Here is a 25987-nt window from a genome sequence, read left to right as displayed (position 1 = left end):
ATTTAGGACCACATATGAAAGTGGCCTGGGCTGGATTTGAAAATACTGGATTTGTGCTGTTCAAAGTGTATTTAACAGATCGGATACAGGTCACATATAGGGGGTGTGTAATGGGAAGAATCTGGCAATACGATACAAATCACAATACTATATATCACAGTATATCAGATACTGTTACAAAGACAATTTTTTTTGTTTGTTTCTTTTTTAAAATGATTATTTCCTTGAAGAATTGAATTACACAAGAAATAGACACAAATACTAAACACATTTTTATTTGATCAGAACAGGATCTAATGCTATATCACAACATTTTCCTGTGTTAAAACTTAAATGATGTTTTACAGACATTACAGTTTAAGATCCTGTTCAAATGTTAATATTCTATTAGTTCAGAACTAACATCATAACATTATTCTTGTGAAATCCTAGCAAAGGAACTAACATTATTTAATAAAAGAGTGTTAAACAATAATAAATAATATAGAAACAAAAAAGAAAAAAAAAACAAAAATGAACCTCCACAATATCTGCATTTGAATAAATACCTAAAAAATATCAATATAGTACTTTTTAATATCAATACAGTATTGTGAAATGAAATATCGCGATATATTGCAGAACTGATATTTTCTTACAGGCCTAGTCACATATGGCCAAAAAATCAGACTCGGGCCACATTTGCCTGCAGTCTGAACACAGCCTTAGTTTAAACATTCAACACAATTAGGCTACATTCAGACTGCAGACAAATGTGGTCCAAATCCAATTTTTTTGCCTATATTTGACCTGTATCCGATCTGTTAAAGACAGTCTGAACAGCACAAATCTGATTTTTTTAAATCCGACCCAGGCCACTTTCATATGTGGTCCTAAATCTGATATGTATCCAGTATTTTGCAATGCTACTTCAGTCTGAACAGCCAGGTCACATTTATCCGACCTTTACGTCATTGAAATGCAACAAACGTCATAATTCTATGTCCGAGGAGGAGAAAACATACTTACTTCTGTAAACACTGTGTGTCACTTCAGAGTCACATTCAGTTCATACTCAAAACTAATAAAAGTCGCATTTAATGTGTAATATGAATGAGCACAAAAAAATTGGATTTCACCAAAAAAATCTGGATTGTACATTAAGACCTGCTGTTTGAATGTAGCCTTATTTGTTAAATTATAGAAGTCTTTCCAGTCGCTTTTCTGGCCATACGTTCACAAACTAAAAGAACATCCAACAGCTAAATAAAGTAATTACCATTAAGACAACAGAATTGTTTTGTATCATCAGTAATTATTTCAGTGAGCACCACTAAAACAAAAACATGCCTTGGCCCTCGCAGCAGTGTCTGCTGAGCTTTAAATATAGAGGAGAGAGTGTTGAATGATACAAGCTACCATATTTCAACCACATCTCCTGAGGCCTTCTAGTATTTCAGGCACAGAAACTCAATTATGAGGCTGAGGTTGTGATTTCTTGGAATAATAGGGCTACATAACTGGATTCAATTAAGATCACCCAGAATATATCTGGCAATCTCTCAGTGGAGGGCGCAGATAAAATTTGCCTCATTCATAGAATTAGAGTCGATGGTGTTGGTTTTAACCCATAAAGACCCAAACATCCACCAGCAAACAAAACTGTCTATTGATCTAAAATGTTTAATACTTGTTGATCCACTAATGCTATCAGTACATGTCAATAATTGGTGTAAAATTCATAGATTGATTACTTTTATTATGTCTGCCATTCCAAATGTTAGTTAGAGATTTTCTTTTAATCAAAGAAGTAGAATTGTCAGCAGGTAAAAAAAAAAGGTTTCTCAATTCTACTTGTCTGATCACAAGAAAATCTCTAACTAACATGGCGTAAAATACAGTTTATCATCTTTTCATGGTCATCAGATATGACACATTTGGACGTTCAGAGGCTCCATAGTTACCATGGAAACAGCATAATCTTCTACAACATTGATTCACCAGTAAAACCCACAGAGTTGGATGGAGACACTTGTTTTATTGTTTTTTGTTTTTGTTTTTTTACTGTAAATGCCACTTTTTCTTCAGTTTTCTCCGTTTCCGTTTTAATAACCCTCAACTTTAATCAGATCATCTACATGATCAGTAAATTAACCCTATAACGCTAAAACATATCATATTTAATACATGAGTTTTGAAGCCTGTACATGATCAGTGTCATATTTTTTTCTTGAAAAACCTGATGTATATAATTAGATCCATGCAATACACAGATAATCCACCAGAGAGGGGCAGAACTCATTCATCAGAGGCCTTTCCAGTGACACTAGAAGACTGTCATTAATGAGGAAGGAGGCAGAACAGGAATTACCAATTTGTTAGACATGTTTGTGTTATATTATATTTTTGTTTGTTCAAAAATAATATTTGAGCATTGAGACCCAATGTATCAAATATGATGCAAAATTGAAACTTGTACATGGAAATTGATATTTGAAAAAAAAAAGAAAAAAAAAAAGTTTGGGTTGTTCAGAAGGACCAGTAAAGGCTCCAGTTTCAAAGAACTGGAACTTTCCATCAATGATTTAATAGTTCAGGCTTTACAGGGCTAAATATTAGAAAAATACCCGATTTTTCTTGAACCCTTTCATGCATGAATTATGAGAACCTTAATCAAGACTTTTTTTTTTTTTTTTCCCCGAGTGTTTTTATTACTTTTTAGGCATGAAAAAAACAATGCGACTGAAAATTTTCTCTTGAACCTATTTTTCACGGAGTTGCAAAAATGTCCACTCAGCTGGACACCATGGGTTTAATTTTTCAAGTAAAGAAACATGTATTTACTGATATATACTATATGAAAACTATGAAATAAAAACATCTTTAATGCAGCTACTTTGATGTTTTCTCACATTTTTAACATACTCTAATACTACTCACTACTCACCTCATGGAGATAATACACACACACAAAAAAAATTGTTAAAAAACAAAAACAAAAACTGTTAATTACAGTCTAATAACAAGCAATTGATTTACACTCAAACATGTTACTGTCGATCATGTTTATCAAGAAAAGCAAACTTACAGTAATGGTATGAATGTCAGTCAGAGGTGATTTCTCATAGACTGCAAGGGAAGCTCAGCTTCCCCTAAAGTTACAAAAATTAAATGGTTAAATATGTTCAGTTGTGTTGACATTTCATTGACTACAAATGTGTTAGAACATGTTCATCTCACAGACGAGTTCGTTCAGAATCAGCTTTATCACAAATCAGCGGACTCGATGTTGTTCACTTCTCATACATTCCCGTTGCGCTGTTTTCTCATTCGATCTCTGCTCAGTGCATTTGTCCGTAGACGCTCAGTGTCCATGCACTTCAATGGGACTGAGTGGAACAGTTTTTTTTATTGCCTCACAACTGGACGGTAATTGGATAAATGCCACGATATCGTCCCGCCCCCGGACGCTCAGCGTCTCTTGGGGTGAATGGAGCTGTGGGCGGAGCTCGGCTGGGCTGGACGCCAGGCTTCCACGTGCTGATTGGAGGATCAGTCAAAAGGCTGAATCCTGTTTGATTGACAGCTGTTTTGAGATCTACTCCTTCACTGACACAGTTCAGTTTAATACCATCGCACATTCTGCTGTGAAATCAAGAGAGAAACCACTACGAAATGACTTGTTCATTTCTTGCACTGTAAATAAAACACACTCATTGTACTTCCTTGTTTCAATTTAACATATTTTCAATGTTTTCTTGTTTACTTGGTATGATAAGGTCACTGACCATTTTCTTAAAAAGGAACGGAGGGCCGAATTTATGTTTAAATAACTTAGCAATTTTTTGATGTAAGCCGACAATGAGCTTCCCCTCTGAAAGACAAGCAGCCGCCACTGATGTCAGTGTATGGGATGATGCATAAGTGTCCACTGTGTTGGCTCATATGGAACTAAAACAACAAAATCTGTGAATATATAAGAGAACAGCTGTAGAATAGTTGTCCACTGTGGTGTCTGGTATGCATGAAAGGGTTAAAAATGTAAAACACTAATATAACAATATTAGAATAAATGGTGATAATTCACTTAAGAAAGGTTCAAATTCATCTGGGAAGTGACACATCAGTAACCTTGGGTCTTTATGGGTTAATAGAAAAAGCCCACAGGAGGGTTGAGCAGAGGTTTGCACGCAGCCTGAAGGAACAGTGAGAACATTTACAGAGGAGGGGGGAAGAGAGAGATCAATAATTAATGGTGATAGATGATTGGACGGTTTGGCGCAAACACAAGAAGCGCATGGTGGTCAAGTTGCACGCACCAGTCCAACCCCCCCCCCCCCCACACACACACACACACACCCCTCCCCACCCCATCCATCCACTGATCCCCCTTCTCTGAATCCTTAAAAACAGAAGCATTGCAGTGCAGAACGCCACCTGTACAAAGGTGCCTGAAATCGGACAGCGTTTGCAGACTCCTATTAGAGACTAAAGGTAGCAGAGTGGAAGTCACGGTGAGTGGCTCCAGATGTTGCGCCTTCCCCCTCCCCACGTCCACGCCGTACAAAGTGATTTTCCACCACTGTTCCCTTTCAAGCTGACAGGAGGCAGCGGCTGAATTACAATGCACCCTGCAGTCCTCCTCTCCTCTCTCCTCTCCTCTCTCCTCTCCTCTTTCCATCTCCCCTTTCTCTGACAGTGCATGTGCGTCCACGGTGTTTCTCGTGACCCCGCTTTGACAGCTGACAATGAGCCCACCCCCCCACCCCACGCACGGCTGACGACGCCGTGATTGTTTGAGCCTTGGCATCCCAATTTGAATCCTGTAGTCCCAGCCCCTTCATCTCATCAGCTGTAGAGAAATGTGATGTTGATGGAGACGAGGAGAGGAGAGGAGAGGAGAAGCCAAAACGCCCGGAGGTAAAACGCCGGACTGTGTTTTTTTTTTTTTTTTTTTTTTTTTTTTTTTTTTTTTTATAACACATTTGGACTAAAAGGTCTAGCCGGAGCTGGCTGTCTGACAGCAACTCAACCATCCATCCTGCATCCACTGAATCTGGCAAAGCAGGTCATTTTTTTTATTTTAGAAGAACTTTTACCTCAATGCATATGAATAAAGTGTAAAGAAATCGAGTAAAAGACAAATGTGAAATAAAAAACCAGTTGCCCACCTCATCCTGCTGCGGCTGGTTCGGTCTCTGGGCCGTCTGTTCCTTTGTAGCTGTCATTGTAACTGTAAACTCCTCCTGTGATAAACTTGATTCCTACAACAGGGAAACCACTAGATTCCAGGGTTTGTTTTGTTTTTTTCCCGTGCAATAAGTAAAAAACAAAAACAAAAAAATAAAAAGGGGATGATGCGGCACGGGCAAAAACAAGCAAGCAAGCGCCGTCTTGTCTTTTTTTTTTTTTTTTTCAGCTGCGGAATCTTAAACAGGAGTGGAATGGAGTAGAGTGGATCCGTCACGATTGAATTCTGCGATGTCTTGGAAAGCGTCTGACGAGAGAGAGACAGAGAGAGAGAGAGAGAGAGAGAGAGAGAGAGAGAGAGAGAGAGAGAGAGAGAGAGAGAGAGGATACAACGCAACGCAGCTTCCCTGTGCGTTCACATCACATCAACCCCCCCTGCCTCTCCAAAAGGACAGAGGAGGAGGAGGTGGAGGAGGAGGAGAGTTTCGGACGTGCTCGTTGTAGAAGCGAGAAAGCCCAAGTGTTCTCTCCCATCTGAACCACCCTGCACTTCTGTCGTTGTACGCCCGGAGGAGGGCGGTGGAGGATGAAGTGCAAGCAAGTGGTGGGTTCGATAACTCCCGGTGCTGTCTGTGTGTGATGCTGGTATTTTGGAGGATGAGGGGGATATATAAGAGAGAGGAAGAGGAGGAAGGAGGAGGGAGGAGGAGTGAGAGGGGGATGCTGGAGTGGTCTTGTGACTGTTTCCCCAGAGGGTGGGGGGTTGCATTTGAACGATTAAGTATGTGTGAAGAAGTGTACATCATGAGTATTTTGTCTCCACAGTGCGTGTTTTTTTTTTTGTTTTTTTTCCTGTTGCAGCTCCACACCCCACTGTGGAGCCTAAAGCCATGCAGCCGCTGTCCATGGTGCTGAAAGCCCGGAGTTGACACTTGCACATTCATCTTCATTTTCTGCGTGGGCGCTATGGGGTAAGGCTGCTGTCAAAATATCCGTGTGTATAAGATAAAAATGTGTGCATATTAGTCTATAGTTGTGCAAAAACTGTGCAAAAAAAAAAAAAAAAAAAAGCAGGGGAACACTTTATTTGAAGGTGTAGTTTATAATGCATTAAGCACACATTTAATGTTTTGTTTTAGCAAAACAAAGAGTTATTAAGAACACTTTGATGTAGAATTTTTGACTTACACTTTACTTAGAGCCAGCAGATATTGCTCATACGTCATCATACTTGTGTTATAATGTCATACAATTGCTAATAACCTTATACAGTGTTGTCAGTTTACTAAAAGCTCTATAAGTCATCCTGTAACTTATTATTGATGTTTATAAGGCATTAGTCACTTTCAGAAACTACGTGTCAGAGCAGTTCTCTGTGTCTTTATATAACTGGCTAAATTTATGATGGTTATAATGTGTTATGTAGCCTAACCCAGGACTTGAGATTCTTCCCACAAACATTGTTTTCACTTTGGTATGGATGTATGAAACATAATGAAAGCTGAATTTATAATACATTATGCCTACACTTATAATACTTTATTAACCTTGGTATAAGTTGTTGTACACAGCAACAATTGGAGAGTTGAATCAACTCCCACAGAGTTGATTTTAACTCTTTTTCAGAGTTTATATAGGTCCACATTTTACAGAGTTAAATTAACATTTTCATTGGAGTTAATTATTTAACACTACGCCAGAGTTGCCTTTTTAACTCAGAAACCTGAGTTAACTTAACACTGACTGATTTAACTATTAACACTCACAAGAGTTCATAAATGGTAAATGGACTGAACTTATGTAGCACATTTTCTACACCTTAATGGCACCCAAAGTGCTTTACAATTCCTCACATTCACACACACTCATACAGGGACATTAGTGTCTTGCCCAAGGACACTTCGACACATGGACAGTTGGAGCCAGGATGCGAACTGCCGACCCTTTGGTCACCGGCCGACCCGCTCTACTAACTGAACCACAGCCACCCTTCATAATCTCACCGACCTGGGTTAAATGAACCCATATGGATTTATTATTTATACTGTCAGAGTTTCTCCTTTAACTCAAACAGAGTTAAATTAACACCATGAAAGTAACAAAAATAACACTCATTTTACTTCATTTTCACTCTGAAAGTAGTGTTAATTTTAATCATAAAAAAAGTGAATCCATTAAAAATGACTTAAAATTCAATGTGAACAGGATGATTCAAAGAAAACTGATGCATTTTTTTTAGAAAATGTTTTTTTTTTCTTTTTTCTCTCTGACAGCGACAGTCTGATAGAAATTGCACAGGTTCACCTGGTTTGAAATGCAGGGGCCAGGCAAATTAACTATGGAGAGACGCAAAACAAAACTTCTCCTGAGTTAATTTCCACAGGCTTGACGAACTCTTTTCATTAACCCCAACTCTGAATGACATTTAACTCACAGTGAGTTAAAACTACACTTTGAGAGTGAAAATTGACTCTCAAATATTTAACCCTGAAATTTCAACTCTCCCATTTTCGCTGTGTACATGATCATAAACTGTTGTAATGACTTTTATAATGCATTATAAATGCATTATAATGTCTTGAATGAATGAATATGCGCTTAATGCATTATAAGCTAGACCTTCAAATAAAGTGTTACCAAAAGCAGTTTTAAAAACAGCTTTACAATGCATACAATGAGCATTGTAAAGAGGAGTTGATAATATTATTTATCTTGTTGTTCTTTTTTGTTTTTGTGTTTTGTTTTGTTTTGTTTTGTTTTCTCTCTTTTGGGGGGTTTAATAGGTTTGTAGGTTTGTTGTATAATTTGTTATTTTTTTGTATTGTGTCTGTGTGGTTCCTTATGTCTACGTATGTGTTTATGTAAATGTATAATTTAAAATAATAAATAAATAAATAAATAAATAAATAAAAACAGCTTTGTTCCTGTCCCCATCACTGAGTTCAATAAGAAATAATGACATTGCACTTGACTTACTTATTTAGTTATGTATCCTTTTTTTTTTTTTTTTTTTTTTTTTTTTTGCTCTATTTATTATTATTGTGACTTCTAATTTTTAAATTTTATGTTCTTATCCTGGTTTTTATCCCAGAGACTGTTTTTTTTTTATCTTCTTGAGGTTTTTATTGTGTTTTATTGCATCTTGTTTTTATTTATTTGATCTTGTTTTTTTATTTTATACTTTTATTTATCCATGCTACTGTTGAATGGTGGAACACTGAACACTTTTTGTCTTGACACTCGATCAAGTACCTGCCGAACAGGTTCAATGTTTGTTTTGTTGTAATGTCAAATGCAAAACAAATCTACCTACAGGTATAAATAAAGTAACCTTGAACCTTGAAAAATAAATATGTGTAAACTCTTACATGAGTTCAGTTGTAAATAAAATGTATTGTGTGTATTACATCTTTCGGGCGACACAGTGGTGCAGTGGTTAGCACTCATGCCTCACAGCAAGAAGGTCCTGGGTTCGATTCCAGCACCGTTTAATGGGGGTGGGACCTTTCTTTGTGGAGTTTGCATGTTCTCCCCATGTCTGCGTGGGTTTTGTCCAGGTACTCCAGCTTCCTCCCACCACCCAAAGACATGCACTGATAGGTTAATTGGTTAATCTAAATTGCCCATAGGTGTGAATGTGAGACTGATTGTTTGTCTCTATATGTTCAGCCCTGCGATGAACTGCAAAATGTCCTGGGTGTACCCCGCCTTCACCCATTAGTAGCTGGGATAGGCTTCAAGCGACCCCCGTGACCCTAATGAGGATAAAGGGGGGTTCAGAAAACGAATGAATGAAGAATATGTATTTTGTTAATATTATTAGCAGGGGCAAAAAAAAAAAGCCCTAACTCAAAAATGGCTGTTGTGAATGAAATTTATGACATGGAAAGACTGACCTTCTCACTAGTTGCTTTTCCATTGACCTTCAAATTACACAAATACAAGTTGCGCATAAAAAATGTACCTAATGGAAATATGAAAATTTCGCCAAAAGTCTCATTTTTCAATTGAAAGTTTTTTGCACTGGCAAGAGGTGGTTTTTCGGGCATAGTGCAAATGTTATATCATGCAAAACTGCAATGGAAAGACCTTTTTTCGCAACTAGAGACAGGTGAATTAAAAAAACGGATGTTGACGGACGTTACAACAGGTGAAGAAGAAGAAGAAACATGTCGCAGTATGTGTGGACACACCAGGAAACCCAATCATTATTTTATTTAGTACGAGATAGAGGGGTAATATATAAGAATAATGAATATATCTGTAAGTCAACACCATATTTACATTCGTTGCCATGTTTATTGAACGACTTCTAGTGTCATGTTGTGATAATAAACAAATCATTGCATTTGTAATTTGATGGAAAAACAGACATTGCGCACTTCTGTTTTTTTGACATTTAGTAAATATCAGTAAAATTTTGCACAGATGTCCAATGGAAAAGCGACTACTGCTGATAAATGTAAAAAAAAACATTGGGAAAAATGGAATGTGTATGTTAATCAAAGAAATCCTTGAACCTGTATAAATCTTATCCTAATTTGTCCTGAACCTGTCTGTATTTTGTTTGTCTGGAGATCGAACCTGGATGCTCTAATTGTTGTTGTCTGTCTTTTGTTTGTTTGTTTGTTTTTTTGTCTATCAAAATATGGAGATAAAAATAAAGTATAAAAAAAAAAGAATATGGATAAATAAGTTTTGACAACAACTGCAAACATGAAATGCAACTTTACAATTGCGCTTTCTCCATCACAAATACGAATTAACCCTTTGATGCATGAATTATGCATCAAAGATTTTTTTCCTGAGTGTTTTTTTTCATACATACATACATATAAATGTGCAGTTCGGTCATAATGAACTCTTATTGTTTTCTTCAAACATATAACAATAAAAGAAGAACAGATATAAATATGAGATACAAAACACAAATGAGTAAAAAATACCTTAAAATAAAAACAAGGATAACATAAAAATAAATATCCCTCCCTCCCACCCCACTACCCACCCAAACCCTTCCATCTTTTCACTACTTTGTTAGAGTAAAGGTGAAAGTTAAATTCTGCTAAAAGGTGAGAGATACTGAATGAGAGATGACCGAGTTTTTTCAAAGAATGTGAGTTTATCCATAAGAGTGAGGCCCAATCCCAATTCAAATCTAATAAGAATAATGATATAGTCGAATTGCTACATCAGTTAGCTAAAAGTCTTATCATCTCCCAGGATTTGAAGTGGACTTCCAACATAGCCACTATTACCAAGAAAGTCCAGCAGAGGATGTACTTCCTGCATCAACTCAGGAAGTTCAACCTGCCCCAGGAGCTGCTGATCCAGTTCTACACTGCAATAATCCAGTCTGTTCTCTGCACGGCCATCACTGTCTGGTTTGGATCAGCCATCAAACTGGACAGGAACAGACTGAAACATACAATCAGGACTGCAGAGAAGATCATTGGTGCTGCTCTGCCCACCATTCAGGACTTATACATATCCAGACTCAGGAAACGGGCAGGAAACATCGCTGCAGACCCCTCACACCCCGGTCACAACCTGTTTGAACTTCTTCCCTCCAGCAGGCGATACAGAACACTGTACGCCAAAACAGCCAGACACAAGAACAGTTTTTTGCCCCAGGCCGTCACTCTGATGAACACTTCACACTTCATGACCCATCCAGTGCCAGTACCCCCTGACTCCAGTTCACCAACTCACAAACTTATATTTTGCAGTCTTTATAAAACTGTCTAATTTGCACTATGTAAAAAAAACGTATTTGTACTACAATAATTTATATATATATACATAAACATATATTTTTACAGACTGTATTCTTGTACACATCCACTCACTGTATAAATACTTCAATTTGCACTTTCTGTACATATTACAATGTGAAAACCCACTGTAAATAATATATACATAAACATATATTTTTAATAGACCAGATCCACACACCCACTCACTGTATAAAAATTCCAATTTGCATTCTGTACATATCACATTGTAAATCTGCTGTAAATCTCAACCCAAGAGCTAGACTCTGTGTCCAGGGATCGGGTCGTCGAGTCCCCTGCCGTCAACTGCCACCCAATCCACATTGCACCCGGCCCCTACGGTTCCCTCGGTGGGTGATGAGTCCACCGGAGGGTGGGCCCACGTTGCTCCTTCGGGCTGGGCCCGGCCGGGCCCCGTGGGCATAGGCCCAGCCACCAGGCGCTCGCTTTTGAGCCCCAACCCCAGGCCTGGCTCCAGGGTGGGGCCTCGGCTGCGCCATGCCGGGCGACGTCACGTTTCTTAGTTGTTTCTTTTTCATAGGGGCTTCTGAACTGCTCTTAGTCTGGCCCGTCACCCAGTACCTGTTTGCCTTAGGAGACTCTACCGGGGGCATAAAGCCCCCGACAACATAGCTCCTGGGATTATTTGGGTGCTCAAACTCCCCCACCACGGTAAGGTGGCAGTTCAAGGGGGAGATTTACGGGTCAATCTGTGTTCCTACTCTCACCTGTGGTCATGAGCTTTGGGTCATGGCTGAAAGGACAAGATCCCGTTTGCAAGCAGTCTTAATGAGTTTCCTCCGCAGGGTGGCTGGGCGCACCCTTAGGGATAAGGTGAGGAGCTCAGTCACCAGGGAGGAGCTCGGAGTAGAGCCGCTGCTCCTCCACATCCAGAGGGGCCAGCTGAGGTGGCTCGGGCATCTGTTTGGGATGCCTCCTGGACGCCTCCCTGGGGAGGTGTTCCGGGCATGTCCCAACAGGAGGAGACCTCGGGGAAGACCTAGGACACATTGGAGAGACTTTGTCTCTCAGCTGGCTTGGGAACGCCTTGGGGTCCGCCCCAGAAGAGCTGGAGGAGGAGTCTGGGGAGAGGGAAGTCTGGGCATCCCTGCTTAGACCCCTGCAACCCGGCCCCGGACAAAGCAGACGATAATGGATGGATGGATCAACCCACTGTTGTCTCTGTCTCTAGTGGACTGTTTGTCTATATTGTGTCTCGGTCCACATGTTGTCTGGGTTCATGTCAGAACTGTATGTCATGAGCAATGTAAAAACCAAAGCCAAATTCCTTGTATGTGTTCACTTGGCCAATAAAGCTGATTCTGATTACATTACTAGCTTAAACATAACCCCCTTTAGCTGAGGAAGAGACTTTATTGTGGTGTAAAAATGATTTCTTATCATTTGTGTTCATAGTTATTAGCTGTTGTGCATAAAACAAAGCTAAATTATACTTATCAAGCCTTAAAGTTTAGTAAAGTTCTGTGCAAAATCGTGTTTCTCCCTTTTCTTTCTGTGCTTCCCTATGTTTCTTGTGTCAGCTTTGTATTCAGCTTTTAAAGGAAGCTTACAATATTTTTAAGCTGTACTAATTTAATATGCTTCTATGTTAAGTTAAGGCAGAGATGTCTGTTCAAAATTGATATGTTATTAAGTTAAGACTGTTTTCCTTATTTTTCATTCAGACCAAATTAATAAAATAACTTATCAACTGATTACAATGCGTACGTATAACAAACTCAGTTTTTTAAACAGAAAAATAACCTTGCAATACACACCCCTGGTGATTTAGGCTCTAACTGTATATGCAAAGTATTTTAAATATTAAACTGAAGATATTACACCAAAATATCTTAACTTTGGGATATAGAGCAAAGCTGTGAAGCAGCGTTTTTGTCGTTCTTGTTTATTTTCTCTTTTTTTTTTAAAAATCGTAAACTCAACACTGCTAGTCATTGTCCTCGTCACAGAATTGTTTCCACGTTGGAAATCTTATTATTTTGTTGAACAGCAGCTTTTACTTTGCCTGAAGCACCCAGGCTTAAATGGTCAATAAAAAGAGACTCGACGCCACTCTGCACAGTTCACCGTGGGTTGTTAAATACACGCAGGCTAAAAATGCAATTGCTTAGTACTTAGCGGCGAAATGACACCTGCGAACCCGGTGCTATATCAAACCCACCGCAGGCTTATGGGAGAGTAAGGTTAGAGACACAAGTTTATGGAGGTGGAAGCCACATTGTCAACACAGAAGCAGACAGTGATATTAAGTACTATATCTGTAATGCCTCTGCCAGACACCGATCAATATGTTGTATCTGCCTTTGACTTCCCATTTGCTGCTCCGACTTATGAGGTACCGTGAGGTGCATTCACTGACACCCATACTCTGGAAAACCTGAATGTGGACCGTGTTACTCGGAACAGTTCTAATGCAGTAACAATGTCAGAGGGACTCAGAAGGGGGTGAAACAACAGTGCATCATCTTCCAGTGGAATCCCTTCACTGGTAACAGGGAACACACCAGGGACTGTGAAAGAAGTGGACTAGTACTCAACTAGAACACAAGCATTAATAGTACACTGTGGAAATACTGCACTATTAGTTAAACGTCTGCTTTCAACACCTTTATCGGGCTGCTATAATTTCTGTTTCTTTTTTAGGCTGTTGTTTGTCTCCTGTTTACATTTATTGTCATTCTTTATGTATGTCTGTTCTCATTTTAGGGCAAGATCTACTAAAGATTTGCATGTGAAATATTATTTTAATTTAGGTAGTTGAATTCTTAAGTTTAATCACATATTAGTCTGTATGAGTTAGGATTCCTTTGTGTCACCAGATTTCTTTGTTTCGCCGGTCAGTGGTACAGTTCTTAGGATAGGTCACATCTTGGTCAACATACTAAACTGACAGATTTATGATCACAGGACAGAGGTTTTACCTTAGACACACTTTTAAATACAGATGCTCACAGACAATCATAAACAACAAGAGAAAAGAGGTAAACACTGTCAATATGGGGTTTTACATAGAGTTGAGGTATCACATCTGCTTGACTTTGACACTATGACAATGACACTAAATGGAGACACTTGTTTTATGTTAAATGGAGCGCATTTTCTACACCTTCATGACGCTCAAAGCGCTTTACAAAGCCTCACGTTCACCCATTCACACACACACTCATACACCAGTGGGGGGCTGCTGCCATGCAAGGTGCTGCCAGACCCTACTGTTAGCAATTTAGGGCTCAGTGTTTTGCCCAAGGACACTTCGAGATGTGGACAGTCGGAGCCACGATCCGTTCTACCAACAGAGCCACAGCCATCCAACAAATGTTTATGTTCAATTAACTTCCTAAGACCCAGCTATGGGTTTTCTGTCCACATTTGTGGACAAGAGTTTCACAACTTCATACAAAAAAAAAAAAAAGAAAAGAAAACTGTCTACCACAAAGGACATTCCATAAAAATTGTAAAAACTGCATCTGAAAAAACTGTTGCATCATGATGTTTCCAATATAGGCACTTATTTAATAAAAAACAAAAAAACCTTGTACTTTGCTGACATTTCCTGGGTCTTAGGAGGCTAATGATATATTTTGTTGAAAAAGGCACTTTATCTTCAGTTTTCTCGGTTTCTAATATAATAACACACAACTTTGATCTGAGCTTTTATTAACATCTACACGATCAGAAAATTAAATCAAAAGGCTGACTTGATCCACTGTTTCAGAAAGTTTCCAGATCTGTTTGGAATGGAAGTGTCTGTTAACCCTGTAAAGTCTGAACCATTAATTCACTGACAGAAAATTCCAGTTCTTTGAAACTGGAGCCTTTATTGGTCCTTCTGAACAACCCCAAAATGTTTTTTTTCAAATATCAATTTCCATGTATGAGTTTCAATTTTGTATCATATTTGATACATCGGGTCTCAGTGCTTAAATATTATTATTTTTGGGCAAACAAAAAAAAATAAAATAACACAAACATGTCTAATAAATTGGCAATTCCTTTTCCAAATTGCCAAAGTTCTGCCTCCTTCCTCATTGAAGACAATCCTGTAGTGTCACTGGAAAGGCCTCTGTTGAATGAATTCCTCCCCGCTGGTGGATTATCTGTGTATCTTTGCATCTTTGCATGTATCTAATTGTATACATCAGGTTTTTGAAGGAAAAAAATATCACATTGATCATGTAGAGGGCTTCAAAACTCATGTATCAAAAACAATACGTTTAGCATTATAGGGTTAATCTGAGCTTTTATGAACATCTACATGATCAGAAAATTAAATATAGGAAAATGCATGATTTTTACCAAAAAACACAAAATACAGAAGATAATAATATCATAAATGGTGATAAATCAAATAAGAATGACTAAATGAATACAAAAAAAAAAAAAAAAAGGGAACTGCCACAGAAGAAGCACTGGGTCTTTATAGGTTAAACGTTTTAGATGTTTGTCACTAGTGGATGTTTGGGTCTTAATGGGTTAAGGTTGACTTGATCGACTGTTTCAGAAAGTTTCCAGATCTGTTTGGTATGGAAGTGTTTGTTAAGTCTTAGCTTAGGGTTCAGTTCAGCTAAATGACCCTTTGACACATGAACAGGAGAACAGGTCCAGTGGTTGGTGGATGACCCACAGCTGCTTAGTGTGTACATATAGTATCCTTATTATTAAAAGTGCGTGGTTCAGTCTCAGCATTAGAGGAAGGGTATCATATTCCAACTGTGTCTGTGGGAACGCTCAGCCCTCCTGGGACTCGTGTGTTTTAGAATTCTTGCCCGGTCTCCCGCAGTTTACCTTTTGAAGTCTTCTCCATTATACAGATTAAATATACACTGTATATAATTAACATAAAAGCAAAATGAAGGATGGAGGTCTGTGTCTTACTATAGAACTAAATTAAGTGCCTTTGTAAAATATGGCTCTACCATGAGTCTTGTGATCTTCTTTAATATCTTAACTCCAAACTTTTCTCCCTAGAGGTATTCACTTAGTTGATGTTTTTTTTTTTTTTTGGCTATAATAATCTTGCAAGGCATTAGGATTTCCATCACTTTCATAATGCAATGCAAAACCTCCTGTATGGGATCTTCTGCTTCTCTATCATTTTTATTTATTTATTTTTCTTTCATTTGTTACTCATCCACAGAGGAAGGATGACATTTGACAGGAGTGGAGTAGAATATAGCAGTGTTGAAAAGCCAGTCTGCTCGCATTATAATAAAGGCACAAATTGATCTGTGCGCTCCATTTTGTAGACAAGGGTAATCAATCTACTTTGAAAGTAAGTTGTTCCAAGTTGGCCTCAGGCTCCACTCAGTGCTGCTGTTGGAGCTGCACCGTTGTCGCAAGCAGACCTCAATGATTTACTTAGCAAATATACAGACAGGCTCTGTCTGACATGGTTTTATTCCCTCTGAACTCATATGTAAAGGGTTTGTATCGATTTAGAGTATATTGAAATACATGTTTGAATTTCCCTAGAACTTCTGCAGTCACTTCTGAATGACTATATGAAGATGGAAGACTGTGGCTGTTCTAATACTAACCTACTGCTGCTTTTATGTGGTTCATCTGGTCCCTTTTGAAATGAGATTTAGGGTGTATTCATGCCTACTTCGTTTGGTCTGTTTAACCCTTTCATGCATGAATTATGAGAACCTTAGTCAAGATTTTTTTCTTGAGTGCTTTTATTCCTCTTTAGACATGAAAAAAAAAAACAAAAAAAAACCCCACAGGATTGAATTTTTTTATGAACACGTTTTTCATGGTGTTACAAAAATGCCCTCTCAGCTGGACACCATGCATTTAATTTTTGAAGCAAAGAAACATGTATTTAAAATCTATCATCAGAAAGGGATATACTGTGTGAAAGTATGAAATAAAAACATTTTTCATGCTGCTAATCTGATGTTTTCTAACATTTTTAACATACTTTAATGCTAGTTATTACTCACTTCATGGAGATAATATGCAAAAAGAACAACCTTTTTGATTAAGAAAGCTTTTAAATTACAGTCTGATGACAATTAGAGAGAGATCGGGGGTAGAAGTAGATAAGTTTTTACTTCTTCCGACTCCTTTTCGAGCATGTATAATTTCATTTAATTTATTATTATTATTATTATTATTATTATTATTATTATTATTATTATTATTACTATTACTATTATTATTTCTTTTGTTTACTTAGCAACCTTTTATGTACCAGTACTTATATTTTGTTGGTTGATTTTTGTTTGATTTCACTGTCTACATGTTTGAAATTAAGATTTCAATCAATCAATCAATCAATCAAAATTAGCAATTGATTTACACTAAAACATGTTACTGCAAATCAGGTTTATTAAGAACTGCAAAATTATAGTAATGGTATGAATTGCAGTGTATGAGATGGTCCATAAGTGTCCACTGTGTGTGTAACTAAAACAACCAAACCCATGAATATACAAGAGAACAGCTGTAGAGTAGCTGTCCACTGTAGTGACCAGTATGCATGAGAGGGTTAAAACAGACCAGAGTTCGTTTCCTCTGAAACATTTTCTTACGTGTGAATACAAACACGTGAACTCTGATTTGAATCAAACAAGCGGACTGGGTGGTCTCGGTCCGCTTCCAAACAGACTCTGGGCTGGTTCACTTCTGGTGTGAATATAACCGGACAGGAACCATGCACCTTTTTGTGCTTGACGAGCCACTGTAGCCGCTGGAAGTAGCCGAGCCTCATGGGTAGTCAGAGTTAATAGCAGCAGCCATGTGGAGCAATGAGGACACTGAATGTCTCATTGACATTTGGTCAGATGCCCATGTTACGAAACTGGCTCTGAATGAGCTGTTCTTGACAGTGAACATTATTTTCGGAAATTTGTGTCTGTAAAAATAGAATACATATTCTGGAAATGATAACTGCACACAAGACCTTCACATTAATGTTCATCAACACTCGCTGTCTCTGATTCACCCCGCCCCCGACTTTTCTGTCCAATGACATTCGACCCAAATGAAAAAAATAAAGTCTGCATTCAATTTGAATCAAGTAAGCGGACCAAAGGACTTTCCAGATGTGAATACACCCTTACACTCTTACAATGGATAAAATTGCCATAACCTCCTCAGACCCAGCTATGGGTTTTCTGTCCACATTTGTGGACAAGAGTTTCACAACTTTATACAAAAAAGAAAAGAAAAGAAAACTGTCCACCACAAAGGACATTCCAGAAAAATTGTAAAAACTGCATCTGAAAAAACTGTTGCATAATGATGTTTCCAATATAGGCACTTATTTAATAAAAAACAAAAGAAGCTTGTACTTTGCTGACATTTCCTGGGTCTCAGGAGGTTAAACATCATTTGTAACGCATCCAAAAGTCAGTTGTTCGATAACTTTAATACTGACTTCCATTATGATTTCAGGTAAAAATGTAAATGAATATTGCTAACCTTAAACCAGTGTATGACTTATATCACAATTTTTTTTTCAAATTTGTAAAACCCGAGTGACAGCCTAATTATTACTAATCCATTAGTCTTCCATGCTTAAGCACCTGAATCACATCTTTCATGGTGAACAACTTCAAAGGTGACTCCGTCATAAGCACAGTCCACTTGTTTACATAAAAAAACTGTAATGTCGTATGGGCCTTTTCGGAAATTTTGTCGCCAAGTAAATTGTGGGAATAGGAATTCCATGCAGCAGCAATTTCGCTATGTCTTAGTGCTGAACCCAAATGTGGCCTTTACCTCCATCCATCAACTATACTCAATCTTTAAACAGCTCATATTTAGCTCAACCCACTTTTATAAGTCTGTGGTTCATTTATTTGTGTATTTGGACCCTAATAGTTCATAGTTTGAATTTGAACCCTCCAGGTGCTGCAAACCTATCTATATATTCATTTTGGCAAAAATCAGGGGGATTTCTACACTGTAACAAATTACTGTAAAAAAATGGTGAATTTTGTACAGTATCATACTGTTATTTGTAAATACAGTATAATGCTGTAAATAATGAGGTCTTTAAGGAGGAAATTTAAAACAGTAAGCTACTGTAAAATTTGACTGTATTCTCCAGTATTTTCTTCAGTTCCTCCACTGCTGTCCGCCCAGAACTGGTCTGAACAAAGTCATCTGGCATCAAGTCCCACCAGCTCGTTTAGAAAAAAGATTCAATCTAATGTTAACCAAAGACTTACTGCATCAAAGGTTAGTGCTTCTTTTACGAATCAGAAGGAAAAAAATAAATACAGAAAAAACAACTCTTTTCCCCCGGACCATCCAGCAGTGGAACAGAGGCCACCTGATGCTTTCATCCTTTTCTACCTACACTGCCATCGCTCCATCCTGCTCCAGTTGTTCATTTATCAGGTAAATGTGATTTTATCAGTGGAACTGTCCCCATGCTGTGGTATTTTGGGTTCATTAAACATTAAATTGCTTCCATAAACCGCGTTCACACTGGACGCAACTTACGCGGTGTAACAGGCGGTGTAATACTGCTTCATATTTGGGGGTGTTAGCCTTATGTAGCTAACATGCAGCTAATTTAAGTTGAAGCATACTAGCTAGCTGTGAAGTGGACACAGTTAAACTAAACAGCGTGTCAATTTACATGGTTTTCGCTGACCCAGGGTTAAATTTTTAAGACATTAAATCTGTAAAGTGGAATTTACAAACTTGGACATCCATATTAACTGAGATAATTAGCCACTGTTTCAATAAAAGTAAGTGACTAAGGCTAATTTTTCCCTCTTTGTTGGGCAGTTTGTATAGGATGTGTAGCATTATTTACTGTATGTATGCTTTACAGCTCTATAAACACAGTGTCATTCATAACTGATATGCCATTGTCCAAATGTCTTCCACTGCAGCTGATACTGAGCTCACCCTGACCCTCCAGCCAGTCCCAGACTAATACTGCTGGAAGTGTCTGTATGTATGTGTTTATGTGTGGATGTGTGTCAGTCTGTGTCTGTCTGTCATTCAGTCTGCCCATTAGCTGTCTGTCTATATCCATGTAATAAAATAACTGCTTTTGCCCTTCCATGACAGTGTCTACCACTGTAAGACAAGAATAGCCCTAAGTGGCAGCAGTATAACTTATGATACCAAATTTAAATAAAGTACAAAAGAAGTACAGAATAAATGTATCACTCAGAATTTTGGGTTCATCGTAACCAATTTTCATACCTTACAGTGACTACATAGGTTCTTGGTAAACAATATATTTGATACTGTTTTGGGACATTAACCTCAGTTCTTGTCTCCATCAGTTGCAGGTGATGAAGTCACATCTGGAAGTTGGATGATGAGCATTCAAAGCCATGTTGTCTGTGAAGGCCTCCAACCAAGCTTCATCACAATGCTGCTGCTGTTGCAGTGAATTTAATAAAAGCTCAGTGTTATAAGGTCATCTCTTGTTTGAGCTTTTTCTAGCAATGTTCATGATTTTGTATTTTAAAATGTAATCTGAAATGTTAAAATCCTAGCTTTTTGCTGTGTTATACTGTAAATATTACATTAAATACATTTTACAGTAATATATTGTTTCTTGGAATACGGTAGTTACTGTAAAATGCAGCAATTGTGGCTAACAGTATTTTACTGTAAAAGGTACATTATGTACAGCCCAGTACCGTAATACTTTTTACAGTAAGAAACTGTAGTTGTAGATTACAGTAGAGATACTATAGAATAACAGTAGCATGCTGGTAACTCTAGCTGCCAGTATTTTACTGTTATTTAACGATAAAATTTATTACAGTGTACAACCTGTTTTAATTCCTGCTTAATTTGTTACATTTTATTACTAGTTACATCATGACTTTTGCACATATAAGGTCAAGACTTCCGACAAACATTTCTCCAGTACGCCACAACTGTTTATCAGCAGCAGCCGTTGTAGTCCATACTAAAAATATGTCCAAACTTTGAGCCGATTACCTAAAATGTTCAGTTGTTGGTTGAACGGGACAGAGCAGCACAGTCAACAACCTGGAGGGGGCGGGGCATGAAGTGGCTCATTTGCATATAAAGGGCCAGCGCTCAAAACGACCTTTCTGGTGTCATTACTCAGAAATAGGGTTGAAGATGGACCTGTGGAGTTGAATTAATGAAGAATTCAGACCCAAGCAGAGCATTTAAAGTTTATGTAGACCACAGGGAAATGTTTAGAATGCATAATTCAATTTAAAAAGCAAAATATCATTCATTTAAAACAACCCTGGTGGACTGTATAATTTTACTTTGTAGCGATCTGGCTCGTTTTCTTGCCGAATCTGTGAGAAACCGCTTTTACTTGGTCACCATTCCCATAATGCACTTTGTGACAAAATTTCTGAAAAGGCCCAAGTGACATTTTGGTTTATTTACAAATTGGTTTTACAAATTTCAAAAAAAATAAGTTGTGTTGAAAGTCATGCACTGCTTTAAGGTTAGCAATATTCATTCACATTGTTACCTGAAATGATAATGGAGGTCAACATTAAAGTTTTCAAAACACTGACTTTTGGATGCATTACAAACAATGTTTAAGGGAATTTTATCTGTTGTAAATCTCATTTCAAAAGGGACCAGATGAACCACAGAAAAGCAGCAGTAGGTTAATATTAGAACAGCCAGTCTTCAGTCTTCATATGGTGATTCAGAAGTGACTGCAGAAGTTCTAGGGAAATTCAAAGTGTATTTGAAAATACTCTAAATCGATACAAACCCTTTACATATGAAAGTCGTACGCTGCTTTAAGTGGACTGAATCCAACAGTCTCTCTGAATGTATATGAATATTTGCTGTTCATATGTCACATATAAGTAGGAGCACTATGTTCTGTCTGCAAAAAGGATAATGGGCTTTTTTCCTTGACCTATTATGGCCCACAGCGAGTTAGAGAGACATCCAGTAACCGAAGATGAAAACACGACTCCGTTTATGTACATTTCCACTGAAGGATATTTTGTTTCCACTTAGTTCCTGCAGTGCAGTTTGTTGCCTTACAGCTAATCTGGTTAAAATAAAAAATAAAAAAAACAGAGCAAGAAAAGGCTCTTAAAGTGTTTACCCTCTCAGCATAAAATGGTTGAAAAAGATAAAACTTATTACATATATGGACAAAAATTATATACATTTGCTGAAACCTGCTTGTCCCTTGTTACTCCATCTTGTGTGGCTTTATGTTTGATTTAAATCAGCAGCTTCTGGGAAATTACTGATGCCTTTTACATTTCACAACAAATAATGCAGAATTTAAAAAGTTAAATTGACTGAACAGAAGGTTTTGCTGCATCAGTCCATCAGTGAAATTTTGCATTTCAGATTATTTCTGTGAGTGACATATAAAGGGTTAAGAATTTTTGAATCTACATATTTAGATGAACTATTTCAGAACTCTGTAGATTATAGATATACCACGGCTCTACAACAATTAGTACTAACTTTAGGATTTGCATTTTCAAGAAATTTAAATCTATCACATAATACAAAGTGTTATTTTGTTACTTATGTTGGTCTAATGTTCTAAAATACATGTTCCTTTCACCTTACATGTGTTTCCTTTTATTGTATATAATTCTTGGATTATTATTATTTATTTAGTTAGTTATTATTGTTGTTATTAGATAAGGCTTGCGGAATCAGTAACATCTTTTAAATCACTTCTTAAAACACATTTTTATAGAATTGCTTTTATGTGATGTCTGCCGCCTTTTTAACCTTAATTTTTAGTTTTAATTTTAAATTTGATCTTGTTTGATAATTAACTTGTTCATACATCTCTCTAATTGTGTTGCCTCTGTTTTAGTGTTTTTATTTTCTTCGTGTATCCTGCTGTTGTGCCCTCTGTCAAAGCACTTTGTAAACTTTGTTTTTAAAGGTGCTATACAAATAAAGTTATTATTATTATTATTTATTTATTGCCATTTAAGGGCAAGGAACCAAATATGGTAACTTCATTAACACTGATTTTCTACATGACAGTAAAAAAATTTAGAAAAAATTCACAAAAGTAATAAGGTCTTGTTAGGTCAGTGGTTTCCAACCTTTTTTGGCTCATGACCCCATTTTAACATCACAAATTGCTGACAACTCCAGACATTAAAAACAGAGACTTTTTTTTTTTGCTAAAATTAATTTGTTTTTGATCATGTAATAATTTGCTATACTATGTTGCGATTAAACATTACTTTTAGGCAACATTTAGTCTATATAATGTATATTATTATGGACGGAGGCAGAAAATCCAGGTGTCGATTACTGCACAAAGGGAGAATTTGATTTTCCTTGTTCAGGATATGTACAGTCAGTCAAGTTTGTGTTTACAAGGCTGACAATTAATACTGAACAAACAAAAACTCAAACTATGAATTATGAAAGAGCTGCAGCATCTGAAACTGACCACAATGAACATTTGACAGATAAACAGCACCCCAATGCTTCAGTTTCAGCTTCAGAGTTTGTCAAGTCTTTTATGTATTGGGATTGTCTCTGTCAACTCACCATATATTTTTATTAGTAAGTTTTTATTTTTATTTTTGCCAATTACTAGAAATTTCAGACGACCTCATTTGAATTCCAGGTGACCCCAAGGTTGAAAAACAGTTAGTTCATCCAATAACACACTAAGGTTGAAATTCTGAATTTCAGAGTATTCCTATGAGTGAACTATAAAGGGTTAATTACTACTCCACCACAGCCCCAGTGTAACTCAATGGGAACACTGACAACACCTTTGAACATACTGGAGGTGAATCTTCTCCCACGTTAGTCTTTTGTGTAAACGTCAGCCACAGTCAGTGGAGCATGGTGATTGTTACACCCTGTAGGTTAAATGTTGGACGTGGATTTATGTAACTGGCGTGGTTCCCTGGAGGCCGACACTCCTCCACCCTCAGAGCCAATCACGGTCCATGTGCATATATCATAGGCTCTTTATCCTCCGCTGTTAAAACTACCTTCTGTAATCTTGGCGTCTCCATGGGCCAGGCTTTGAATGTTGACCAGCATGTAAACTGCTTTCCTTCGCTTCTGTTTCTACCAGCTTAAGCACATTCCCATCCTTGAGCTCACTGTGTCTGTACCAGGTGTTGGACTTGAATATTCATGTGTGTATTCTGTCCTCTAGTCTTGACTATTGTGATTTTACCTGCGGTGATTTATAGTCGTCCAAAATGATGCTGTATGTATCAAGCTCCGAGCAAGTCCTGTGAAGGGTTTTGTGTTAATGTTGTTTTTAACATCTATTTCAATATCCTGAGTTGTGTTTGCATTTAGAGCCTTAAGACAAAAGAAGCGTGAAGAAAAAGAAGCCCTTTGCCTTTAGAACTGGGTGCTTCTATGAAACTGGTCCTAAAAACAGGACATGGAGGCTAACAATTCAGACCAGATGGAACTAATATTATGAAGCAAGTTTGGGTCTATTTTCAAAATAAATACTTACTGAGATAAAAGAGAAACTATTTTTCAGATGAAACACATTTTTATATTATTTTACATATATTTAATGCAAAAATCTGCATGTAACACAGTCAAAAGGACACGAAAATTACACACTACTATTTTTTTTTAAATATCTCTTTATTCTCTCACAGGTATATTTTGGGAATTGAACTAATTATGCAAGTCAGAGTGTTTCACAAAAGTGACTGCTGTTGTAAAATCATTCGCGATTTATATGTGTTTGACTGCAGGTTCTGCATGTAACACAAGTGGACACAATGTGTTACATACAAAACCTGGAATGAGACTGAGATTCATGAAAAACCCACATGTCTGGATTAGAAAAACCCCTAGGATCGTCAAATTTAACACAGTGTCTTTATTTATAGTCTGTATAAGAGCATTTACAGCCATGTTTTCAAAATAAAATGCACTGACACCTAGGCAGTTTTTCATGTCCCAATTTTGGTTACATTTTTGGCCCAAATATTTGATAAAAAAATGCATTCATTTTGTGATGGCTAAGAGTAAGAGTACATTATTTTTTTTTTTTTGCATTTATCTGAGGTCATCATTAGGTACATCCTGGGGGGAAATATGTCTACATTTGTCTTTTATTATTGGGTCTAAAAACTTGGCAAAGTGCCAGGTACCAAAATGCATCTTGTTTCATAGAAGCACCCAACCATAGTCTATGTGTGGTGTGAAAACCATAATCTGGTCATGACAGCCCATTTCATGATTATAATAAAATAAAAGTAAGGCCAATGTGCCTGTTTTTAGCATCATATGAAAGGTAATGTTTTCTCATTTCTATGTTTGACATGTGGGATAACACAGGCTAAACTACTTCAGTTTAAACATGATTCGAATGTATTATTTACTTTGTTCTTATTTTTGTTGTTGTGTTTTTTTTTTCTGTGTTTAATAGGTCTGAAGGTTTGTTGTATAATTAGTTTTTTTTTGGTCTGTGTGGTCCCTTATGTCTAAGTAGATGCTTATGTAAATGTATAATTAAAAAATATATATATATATATATATGATTCAAATGTAACCACAAACCTAAACCTAAGAACCTAAGCCAGGGTTAGGGTCATAATATATACTTATAAAGCAATACAAAAAATAAAGTAACACATATAAAGCAATACAAAAAATATATACATGCAGGATGTAATATACATATGTATATGATTCTATGTGTGTATCAAATTTAATGCAATGCATGCAAATTAAGCCAAGGATTTACTGCATGTGTATAGTATAACCTTATGCATATTATGTCATTTAAACATAACATACATTGAGTTGTATTATAGACATGTTTTTGTATAGTTTCTTTGATTTAGTCTTGTTTTTTTTGTTTTTTTTTTCTGAATATTTGCCTTTATTGTCTGTTTCTTCATGTTTTATTGTGAAGAAACTCTTGTAAACATATGTCTTGAAATGTCCTCTGTATGTATAGAAATAAAACCCCTCCTAGTATAAAGGGCTGAGAGGCTCCAGTGCTTTGCCACTCGACTGTTTACGTTGAGCTGTGTTTGCTCAGCTTTACTCTGTGGCGCTTATGGATGAAGTAGGACAGGTTCATTCAATTTTTATTTGCTGTT

General features: G+C 37.2%; 1 protein-coding gene across 2 annotated transcripts in view; it reads right to left on the bottom strand.

Moving 5' to 3' along the window:
- Nucleotides 1–25987, bottom strand: part of dpp10 (dipeptidyl peptidase like 10) — a 618779-nt gene that overhangs the window by 330776 nt on the left and 262016 nt on the right. Inside the window, exon 1 of one of the 2 annotated variants that reach the window (XM_030124183.1) lies at nucleotides 5151–5481. The exons of the other annotated variant lie outside the window; for it this stretch is intronic. Coding sequence (XP_029980043.1) covers nucleotides 5151–5207 — 57 coding nt within the window. The 5' untranslated portion in view covers nucleotides 5208–5481. Of the gene's footprint in view, nucleotides 1–5150; nucleotides 5482–25987 lie in introns of those variants that run through there. 2 annotated transcript variants of the gene reach the window in all.

This window comes from Sphaeramia orbicularis, chromosome 21 (genome assembly GCF_902148855.1).
Source record: "Sphaeramia orbicularis chromosome 21, fSphaOr1.1, whole genome shotgun sequence".
NCBI classification, from domain to species: Eukaryota; Metazoa; Chordata; class Actinopteri; order Kurtiformes; family Apogonidae; genus Sphaeramia; species Sphaeramia orbicularis.
Note: the sequence above shows the minus strand (reverse complement) of the source record. Positions and strands in the feature narration are given on the sequence as shown.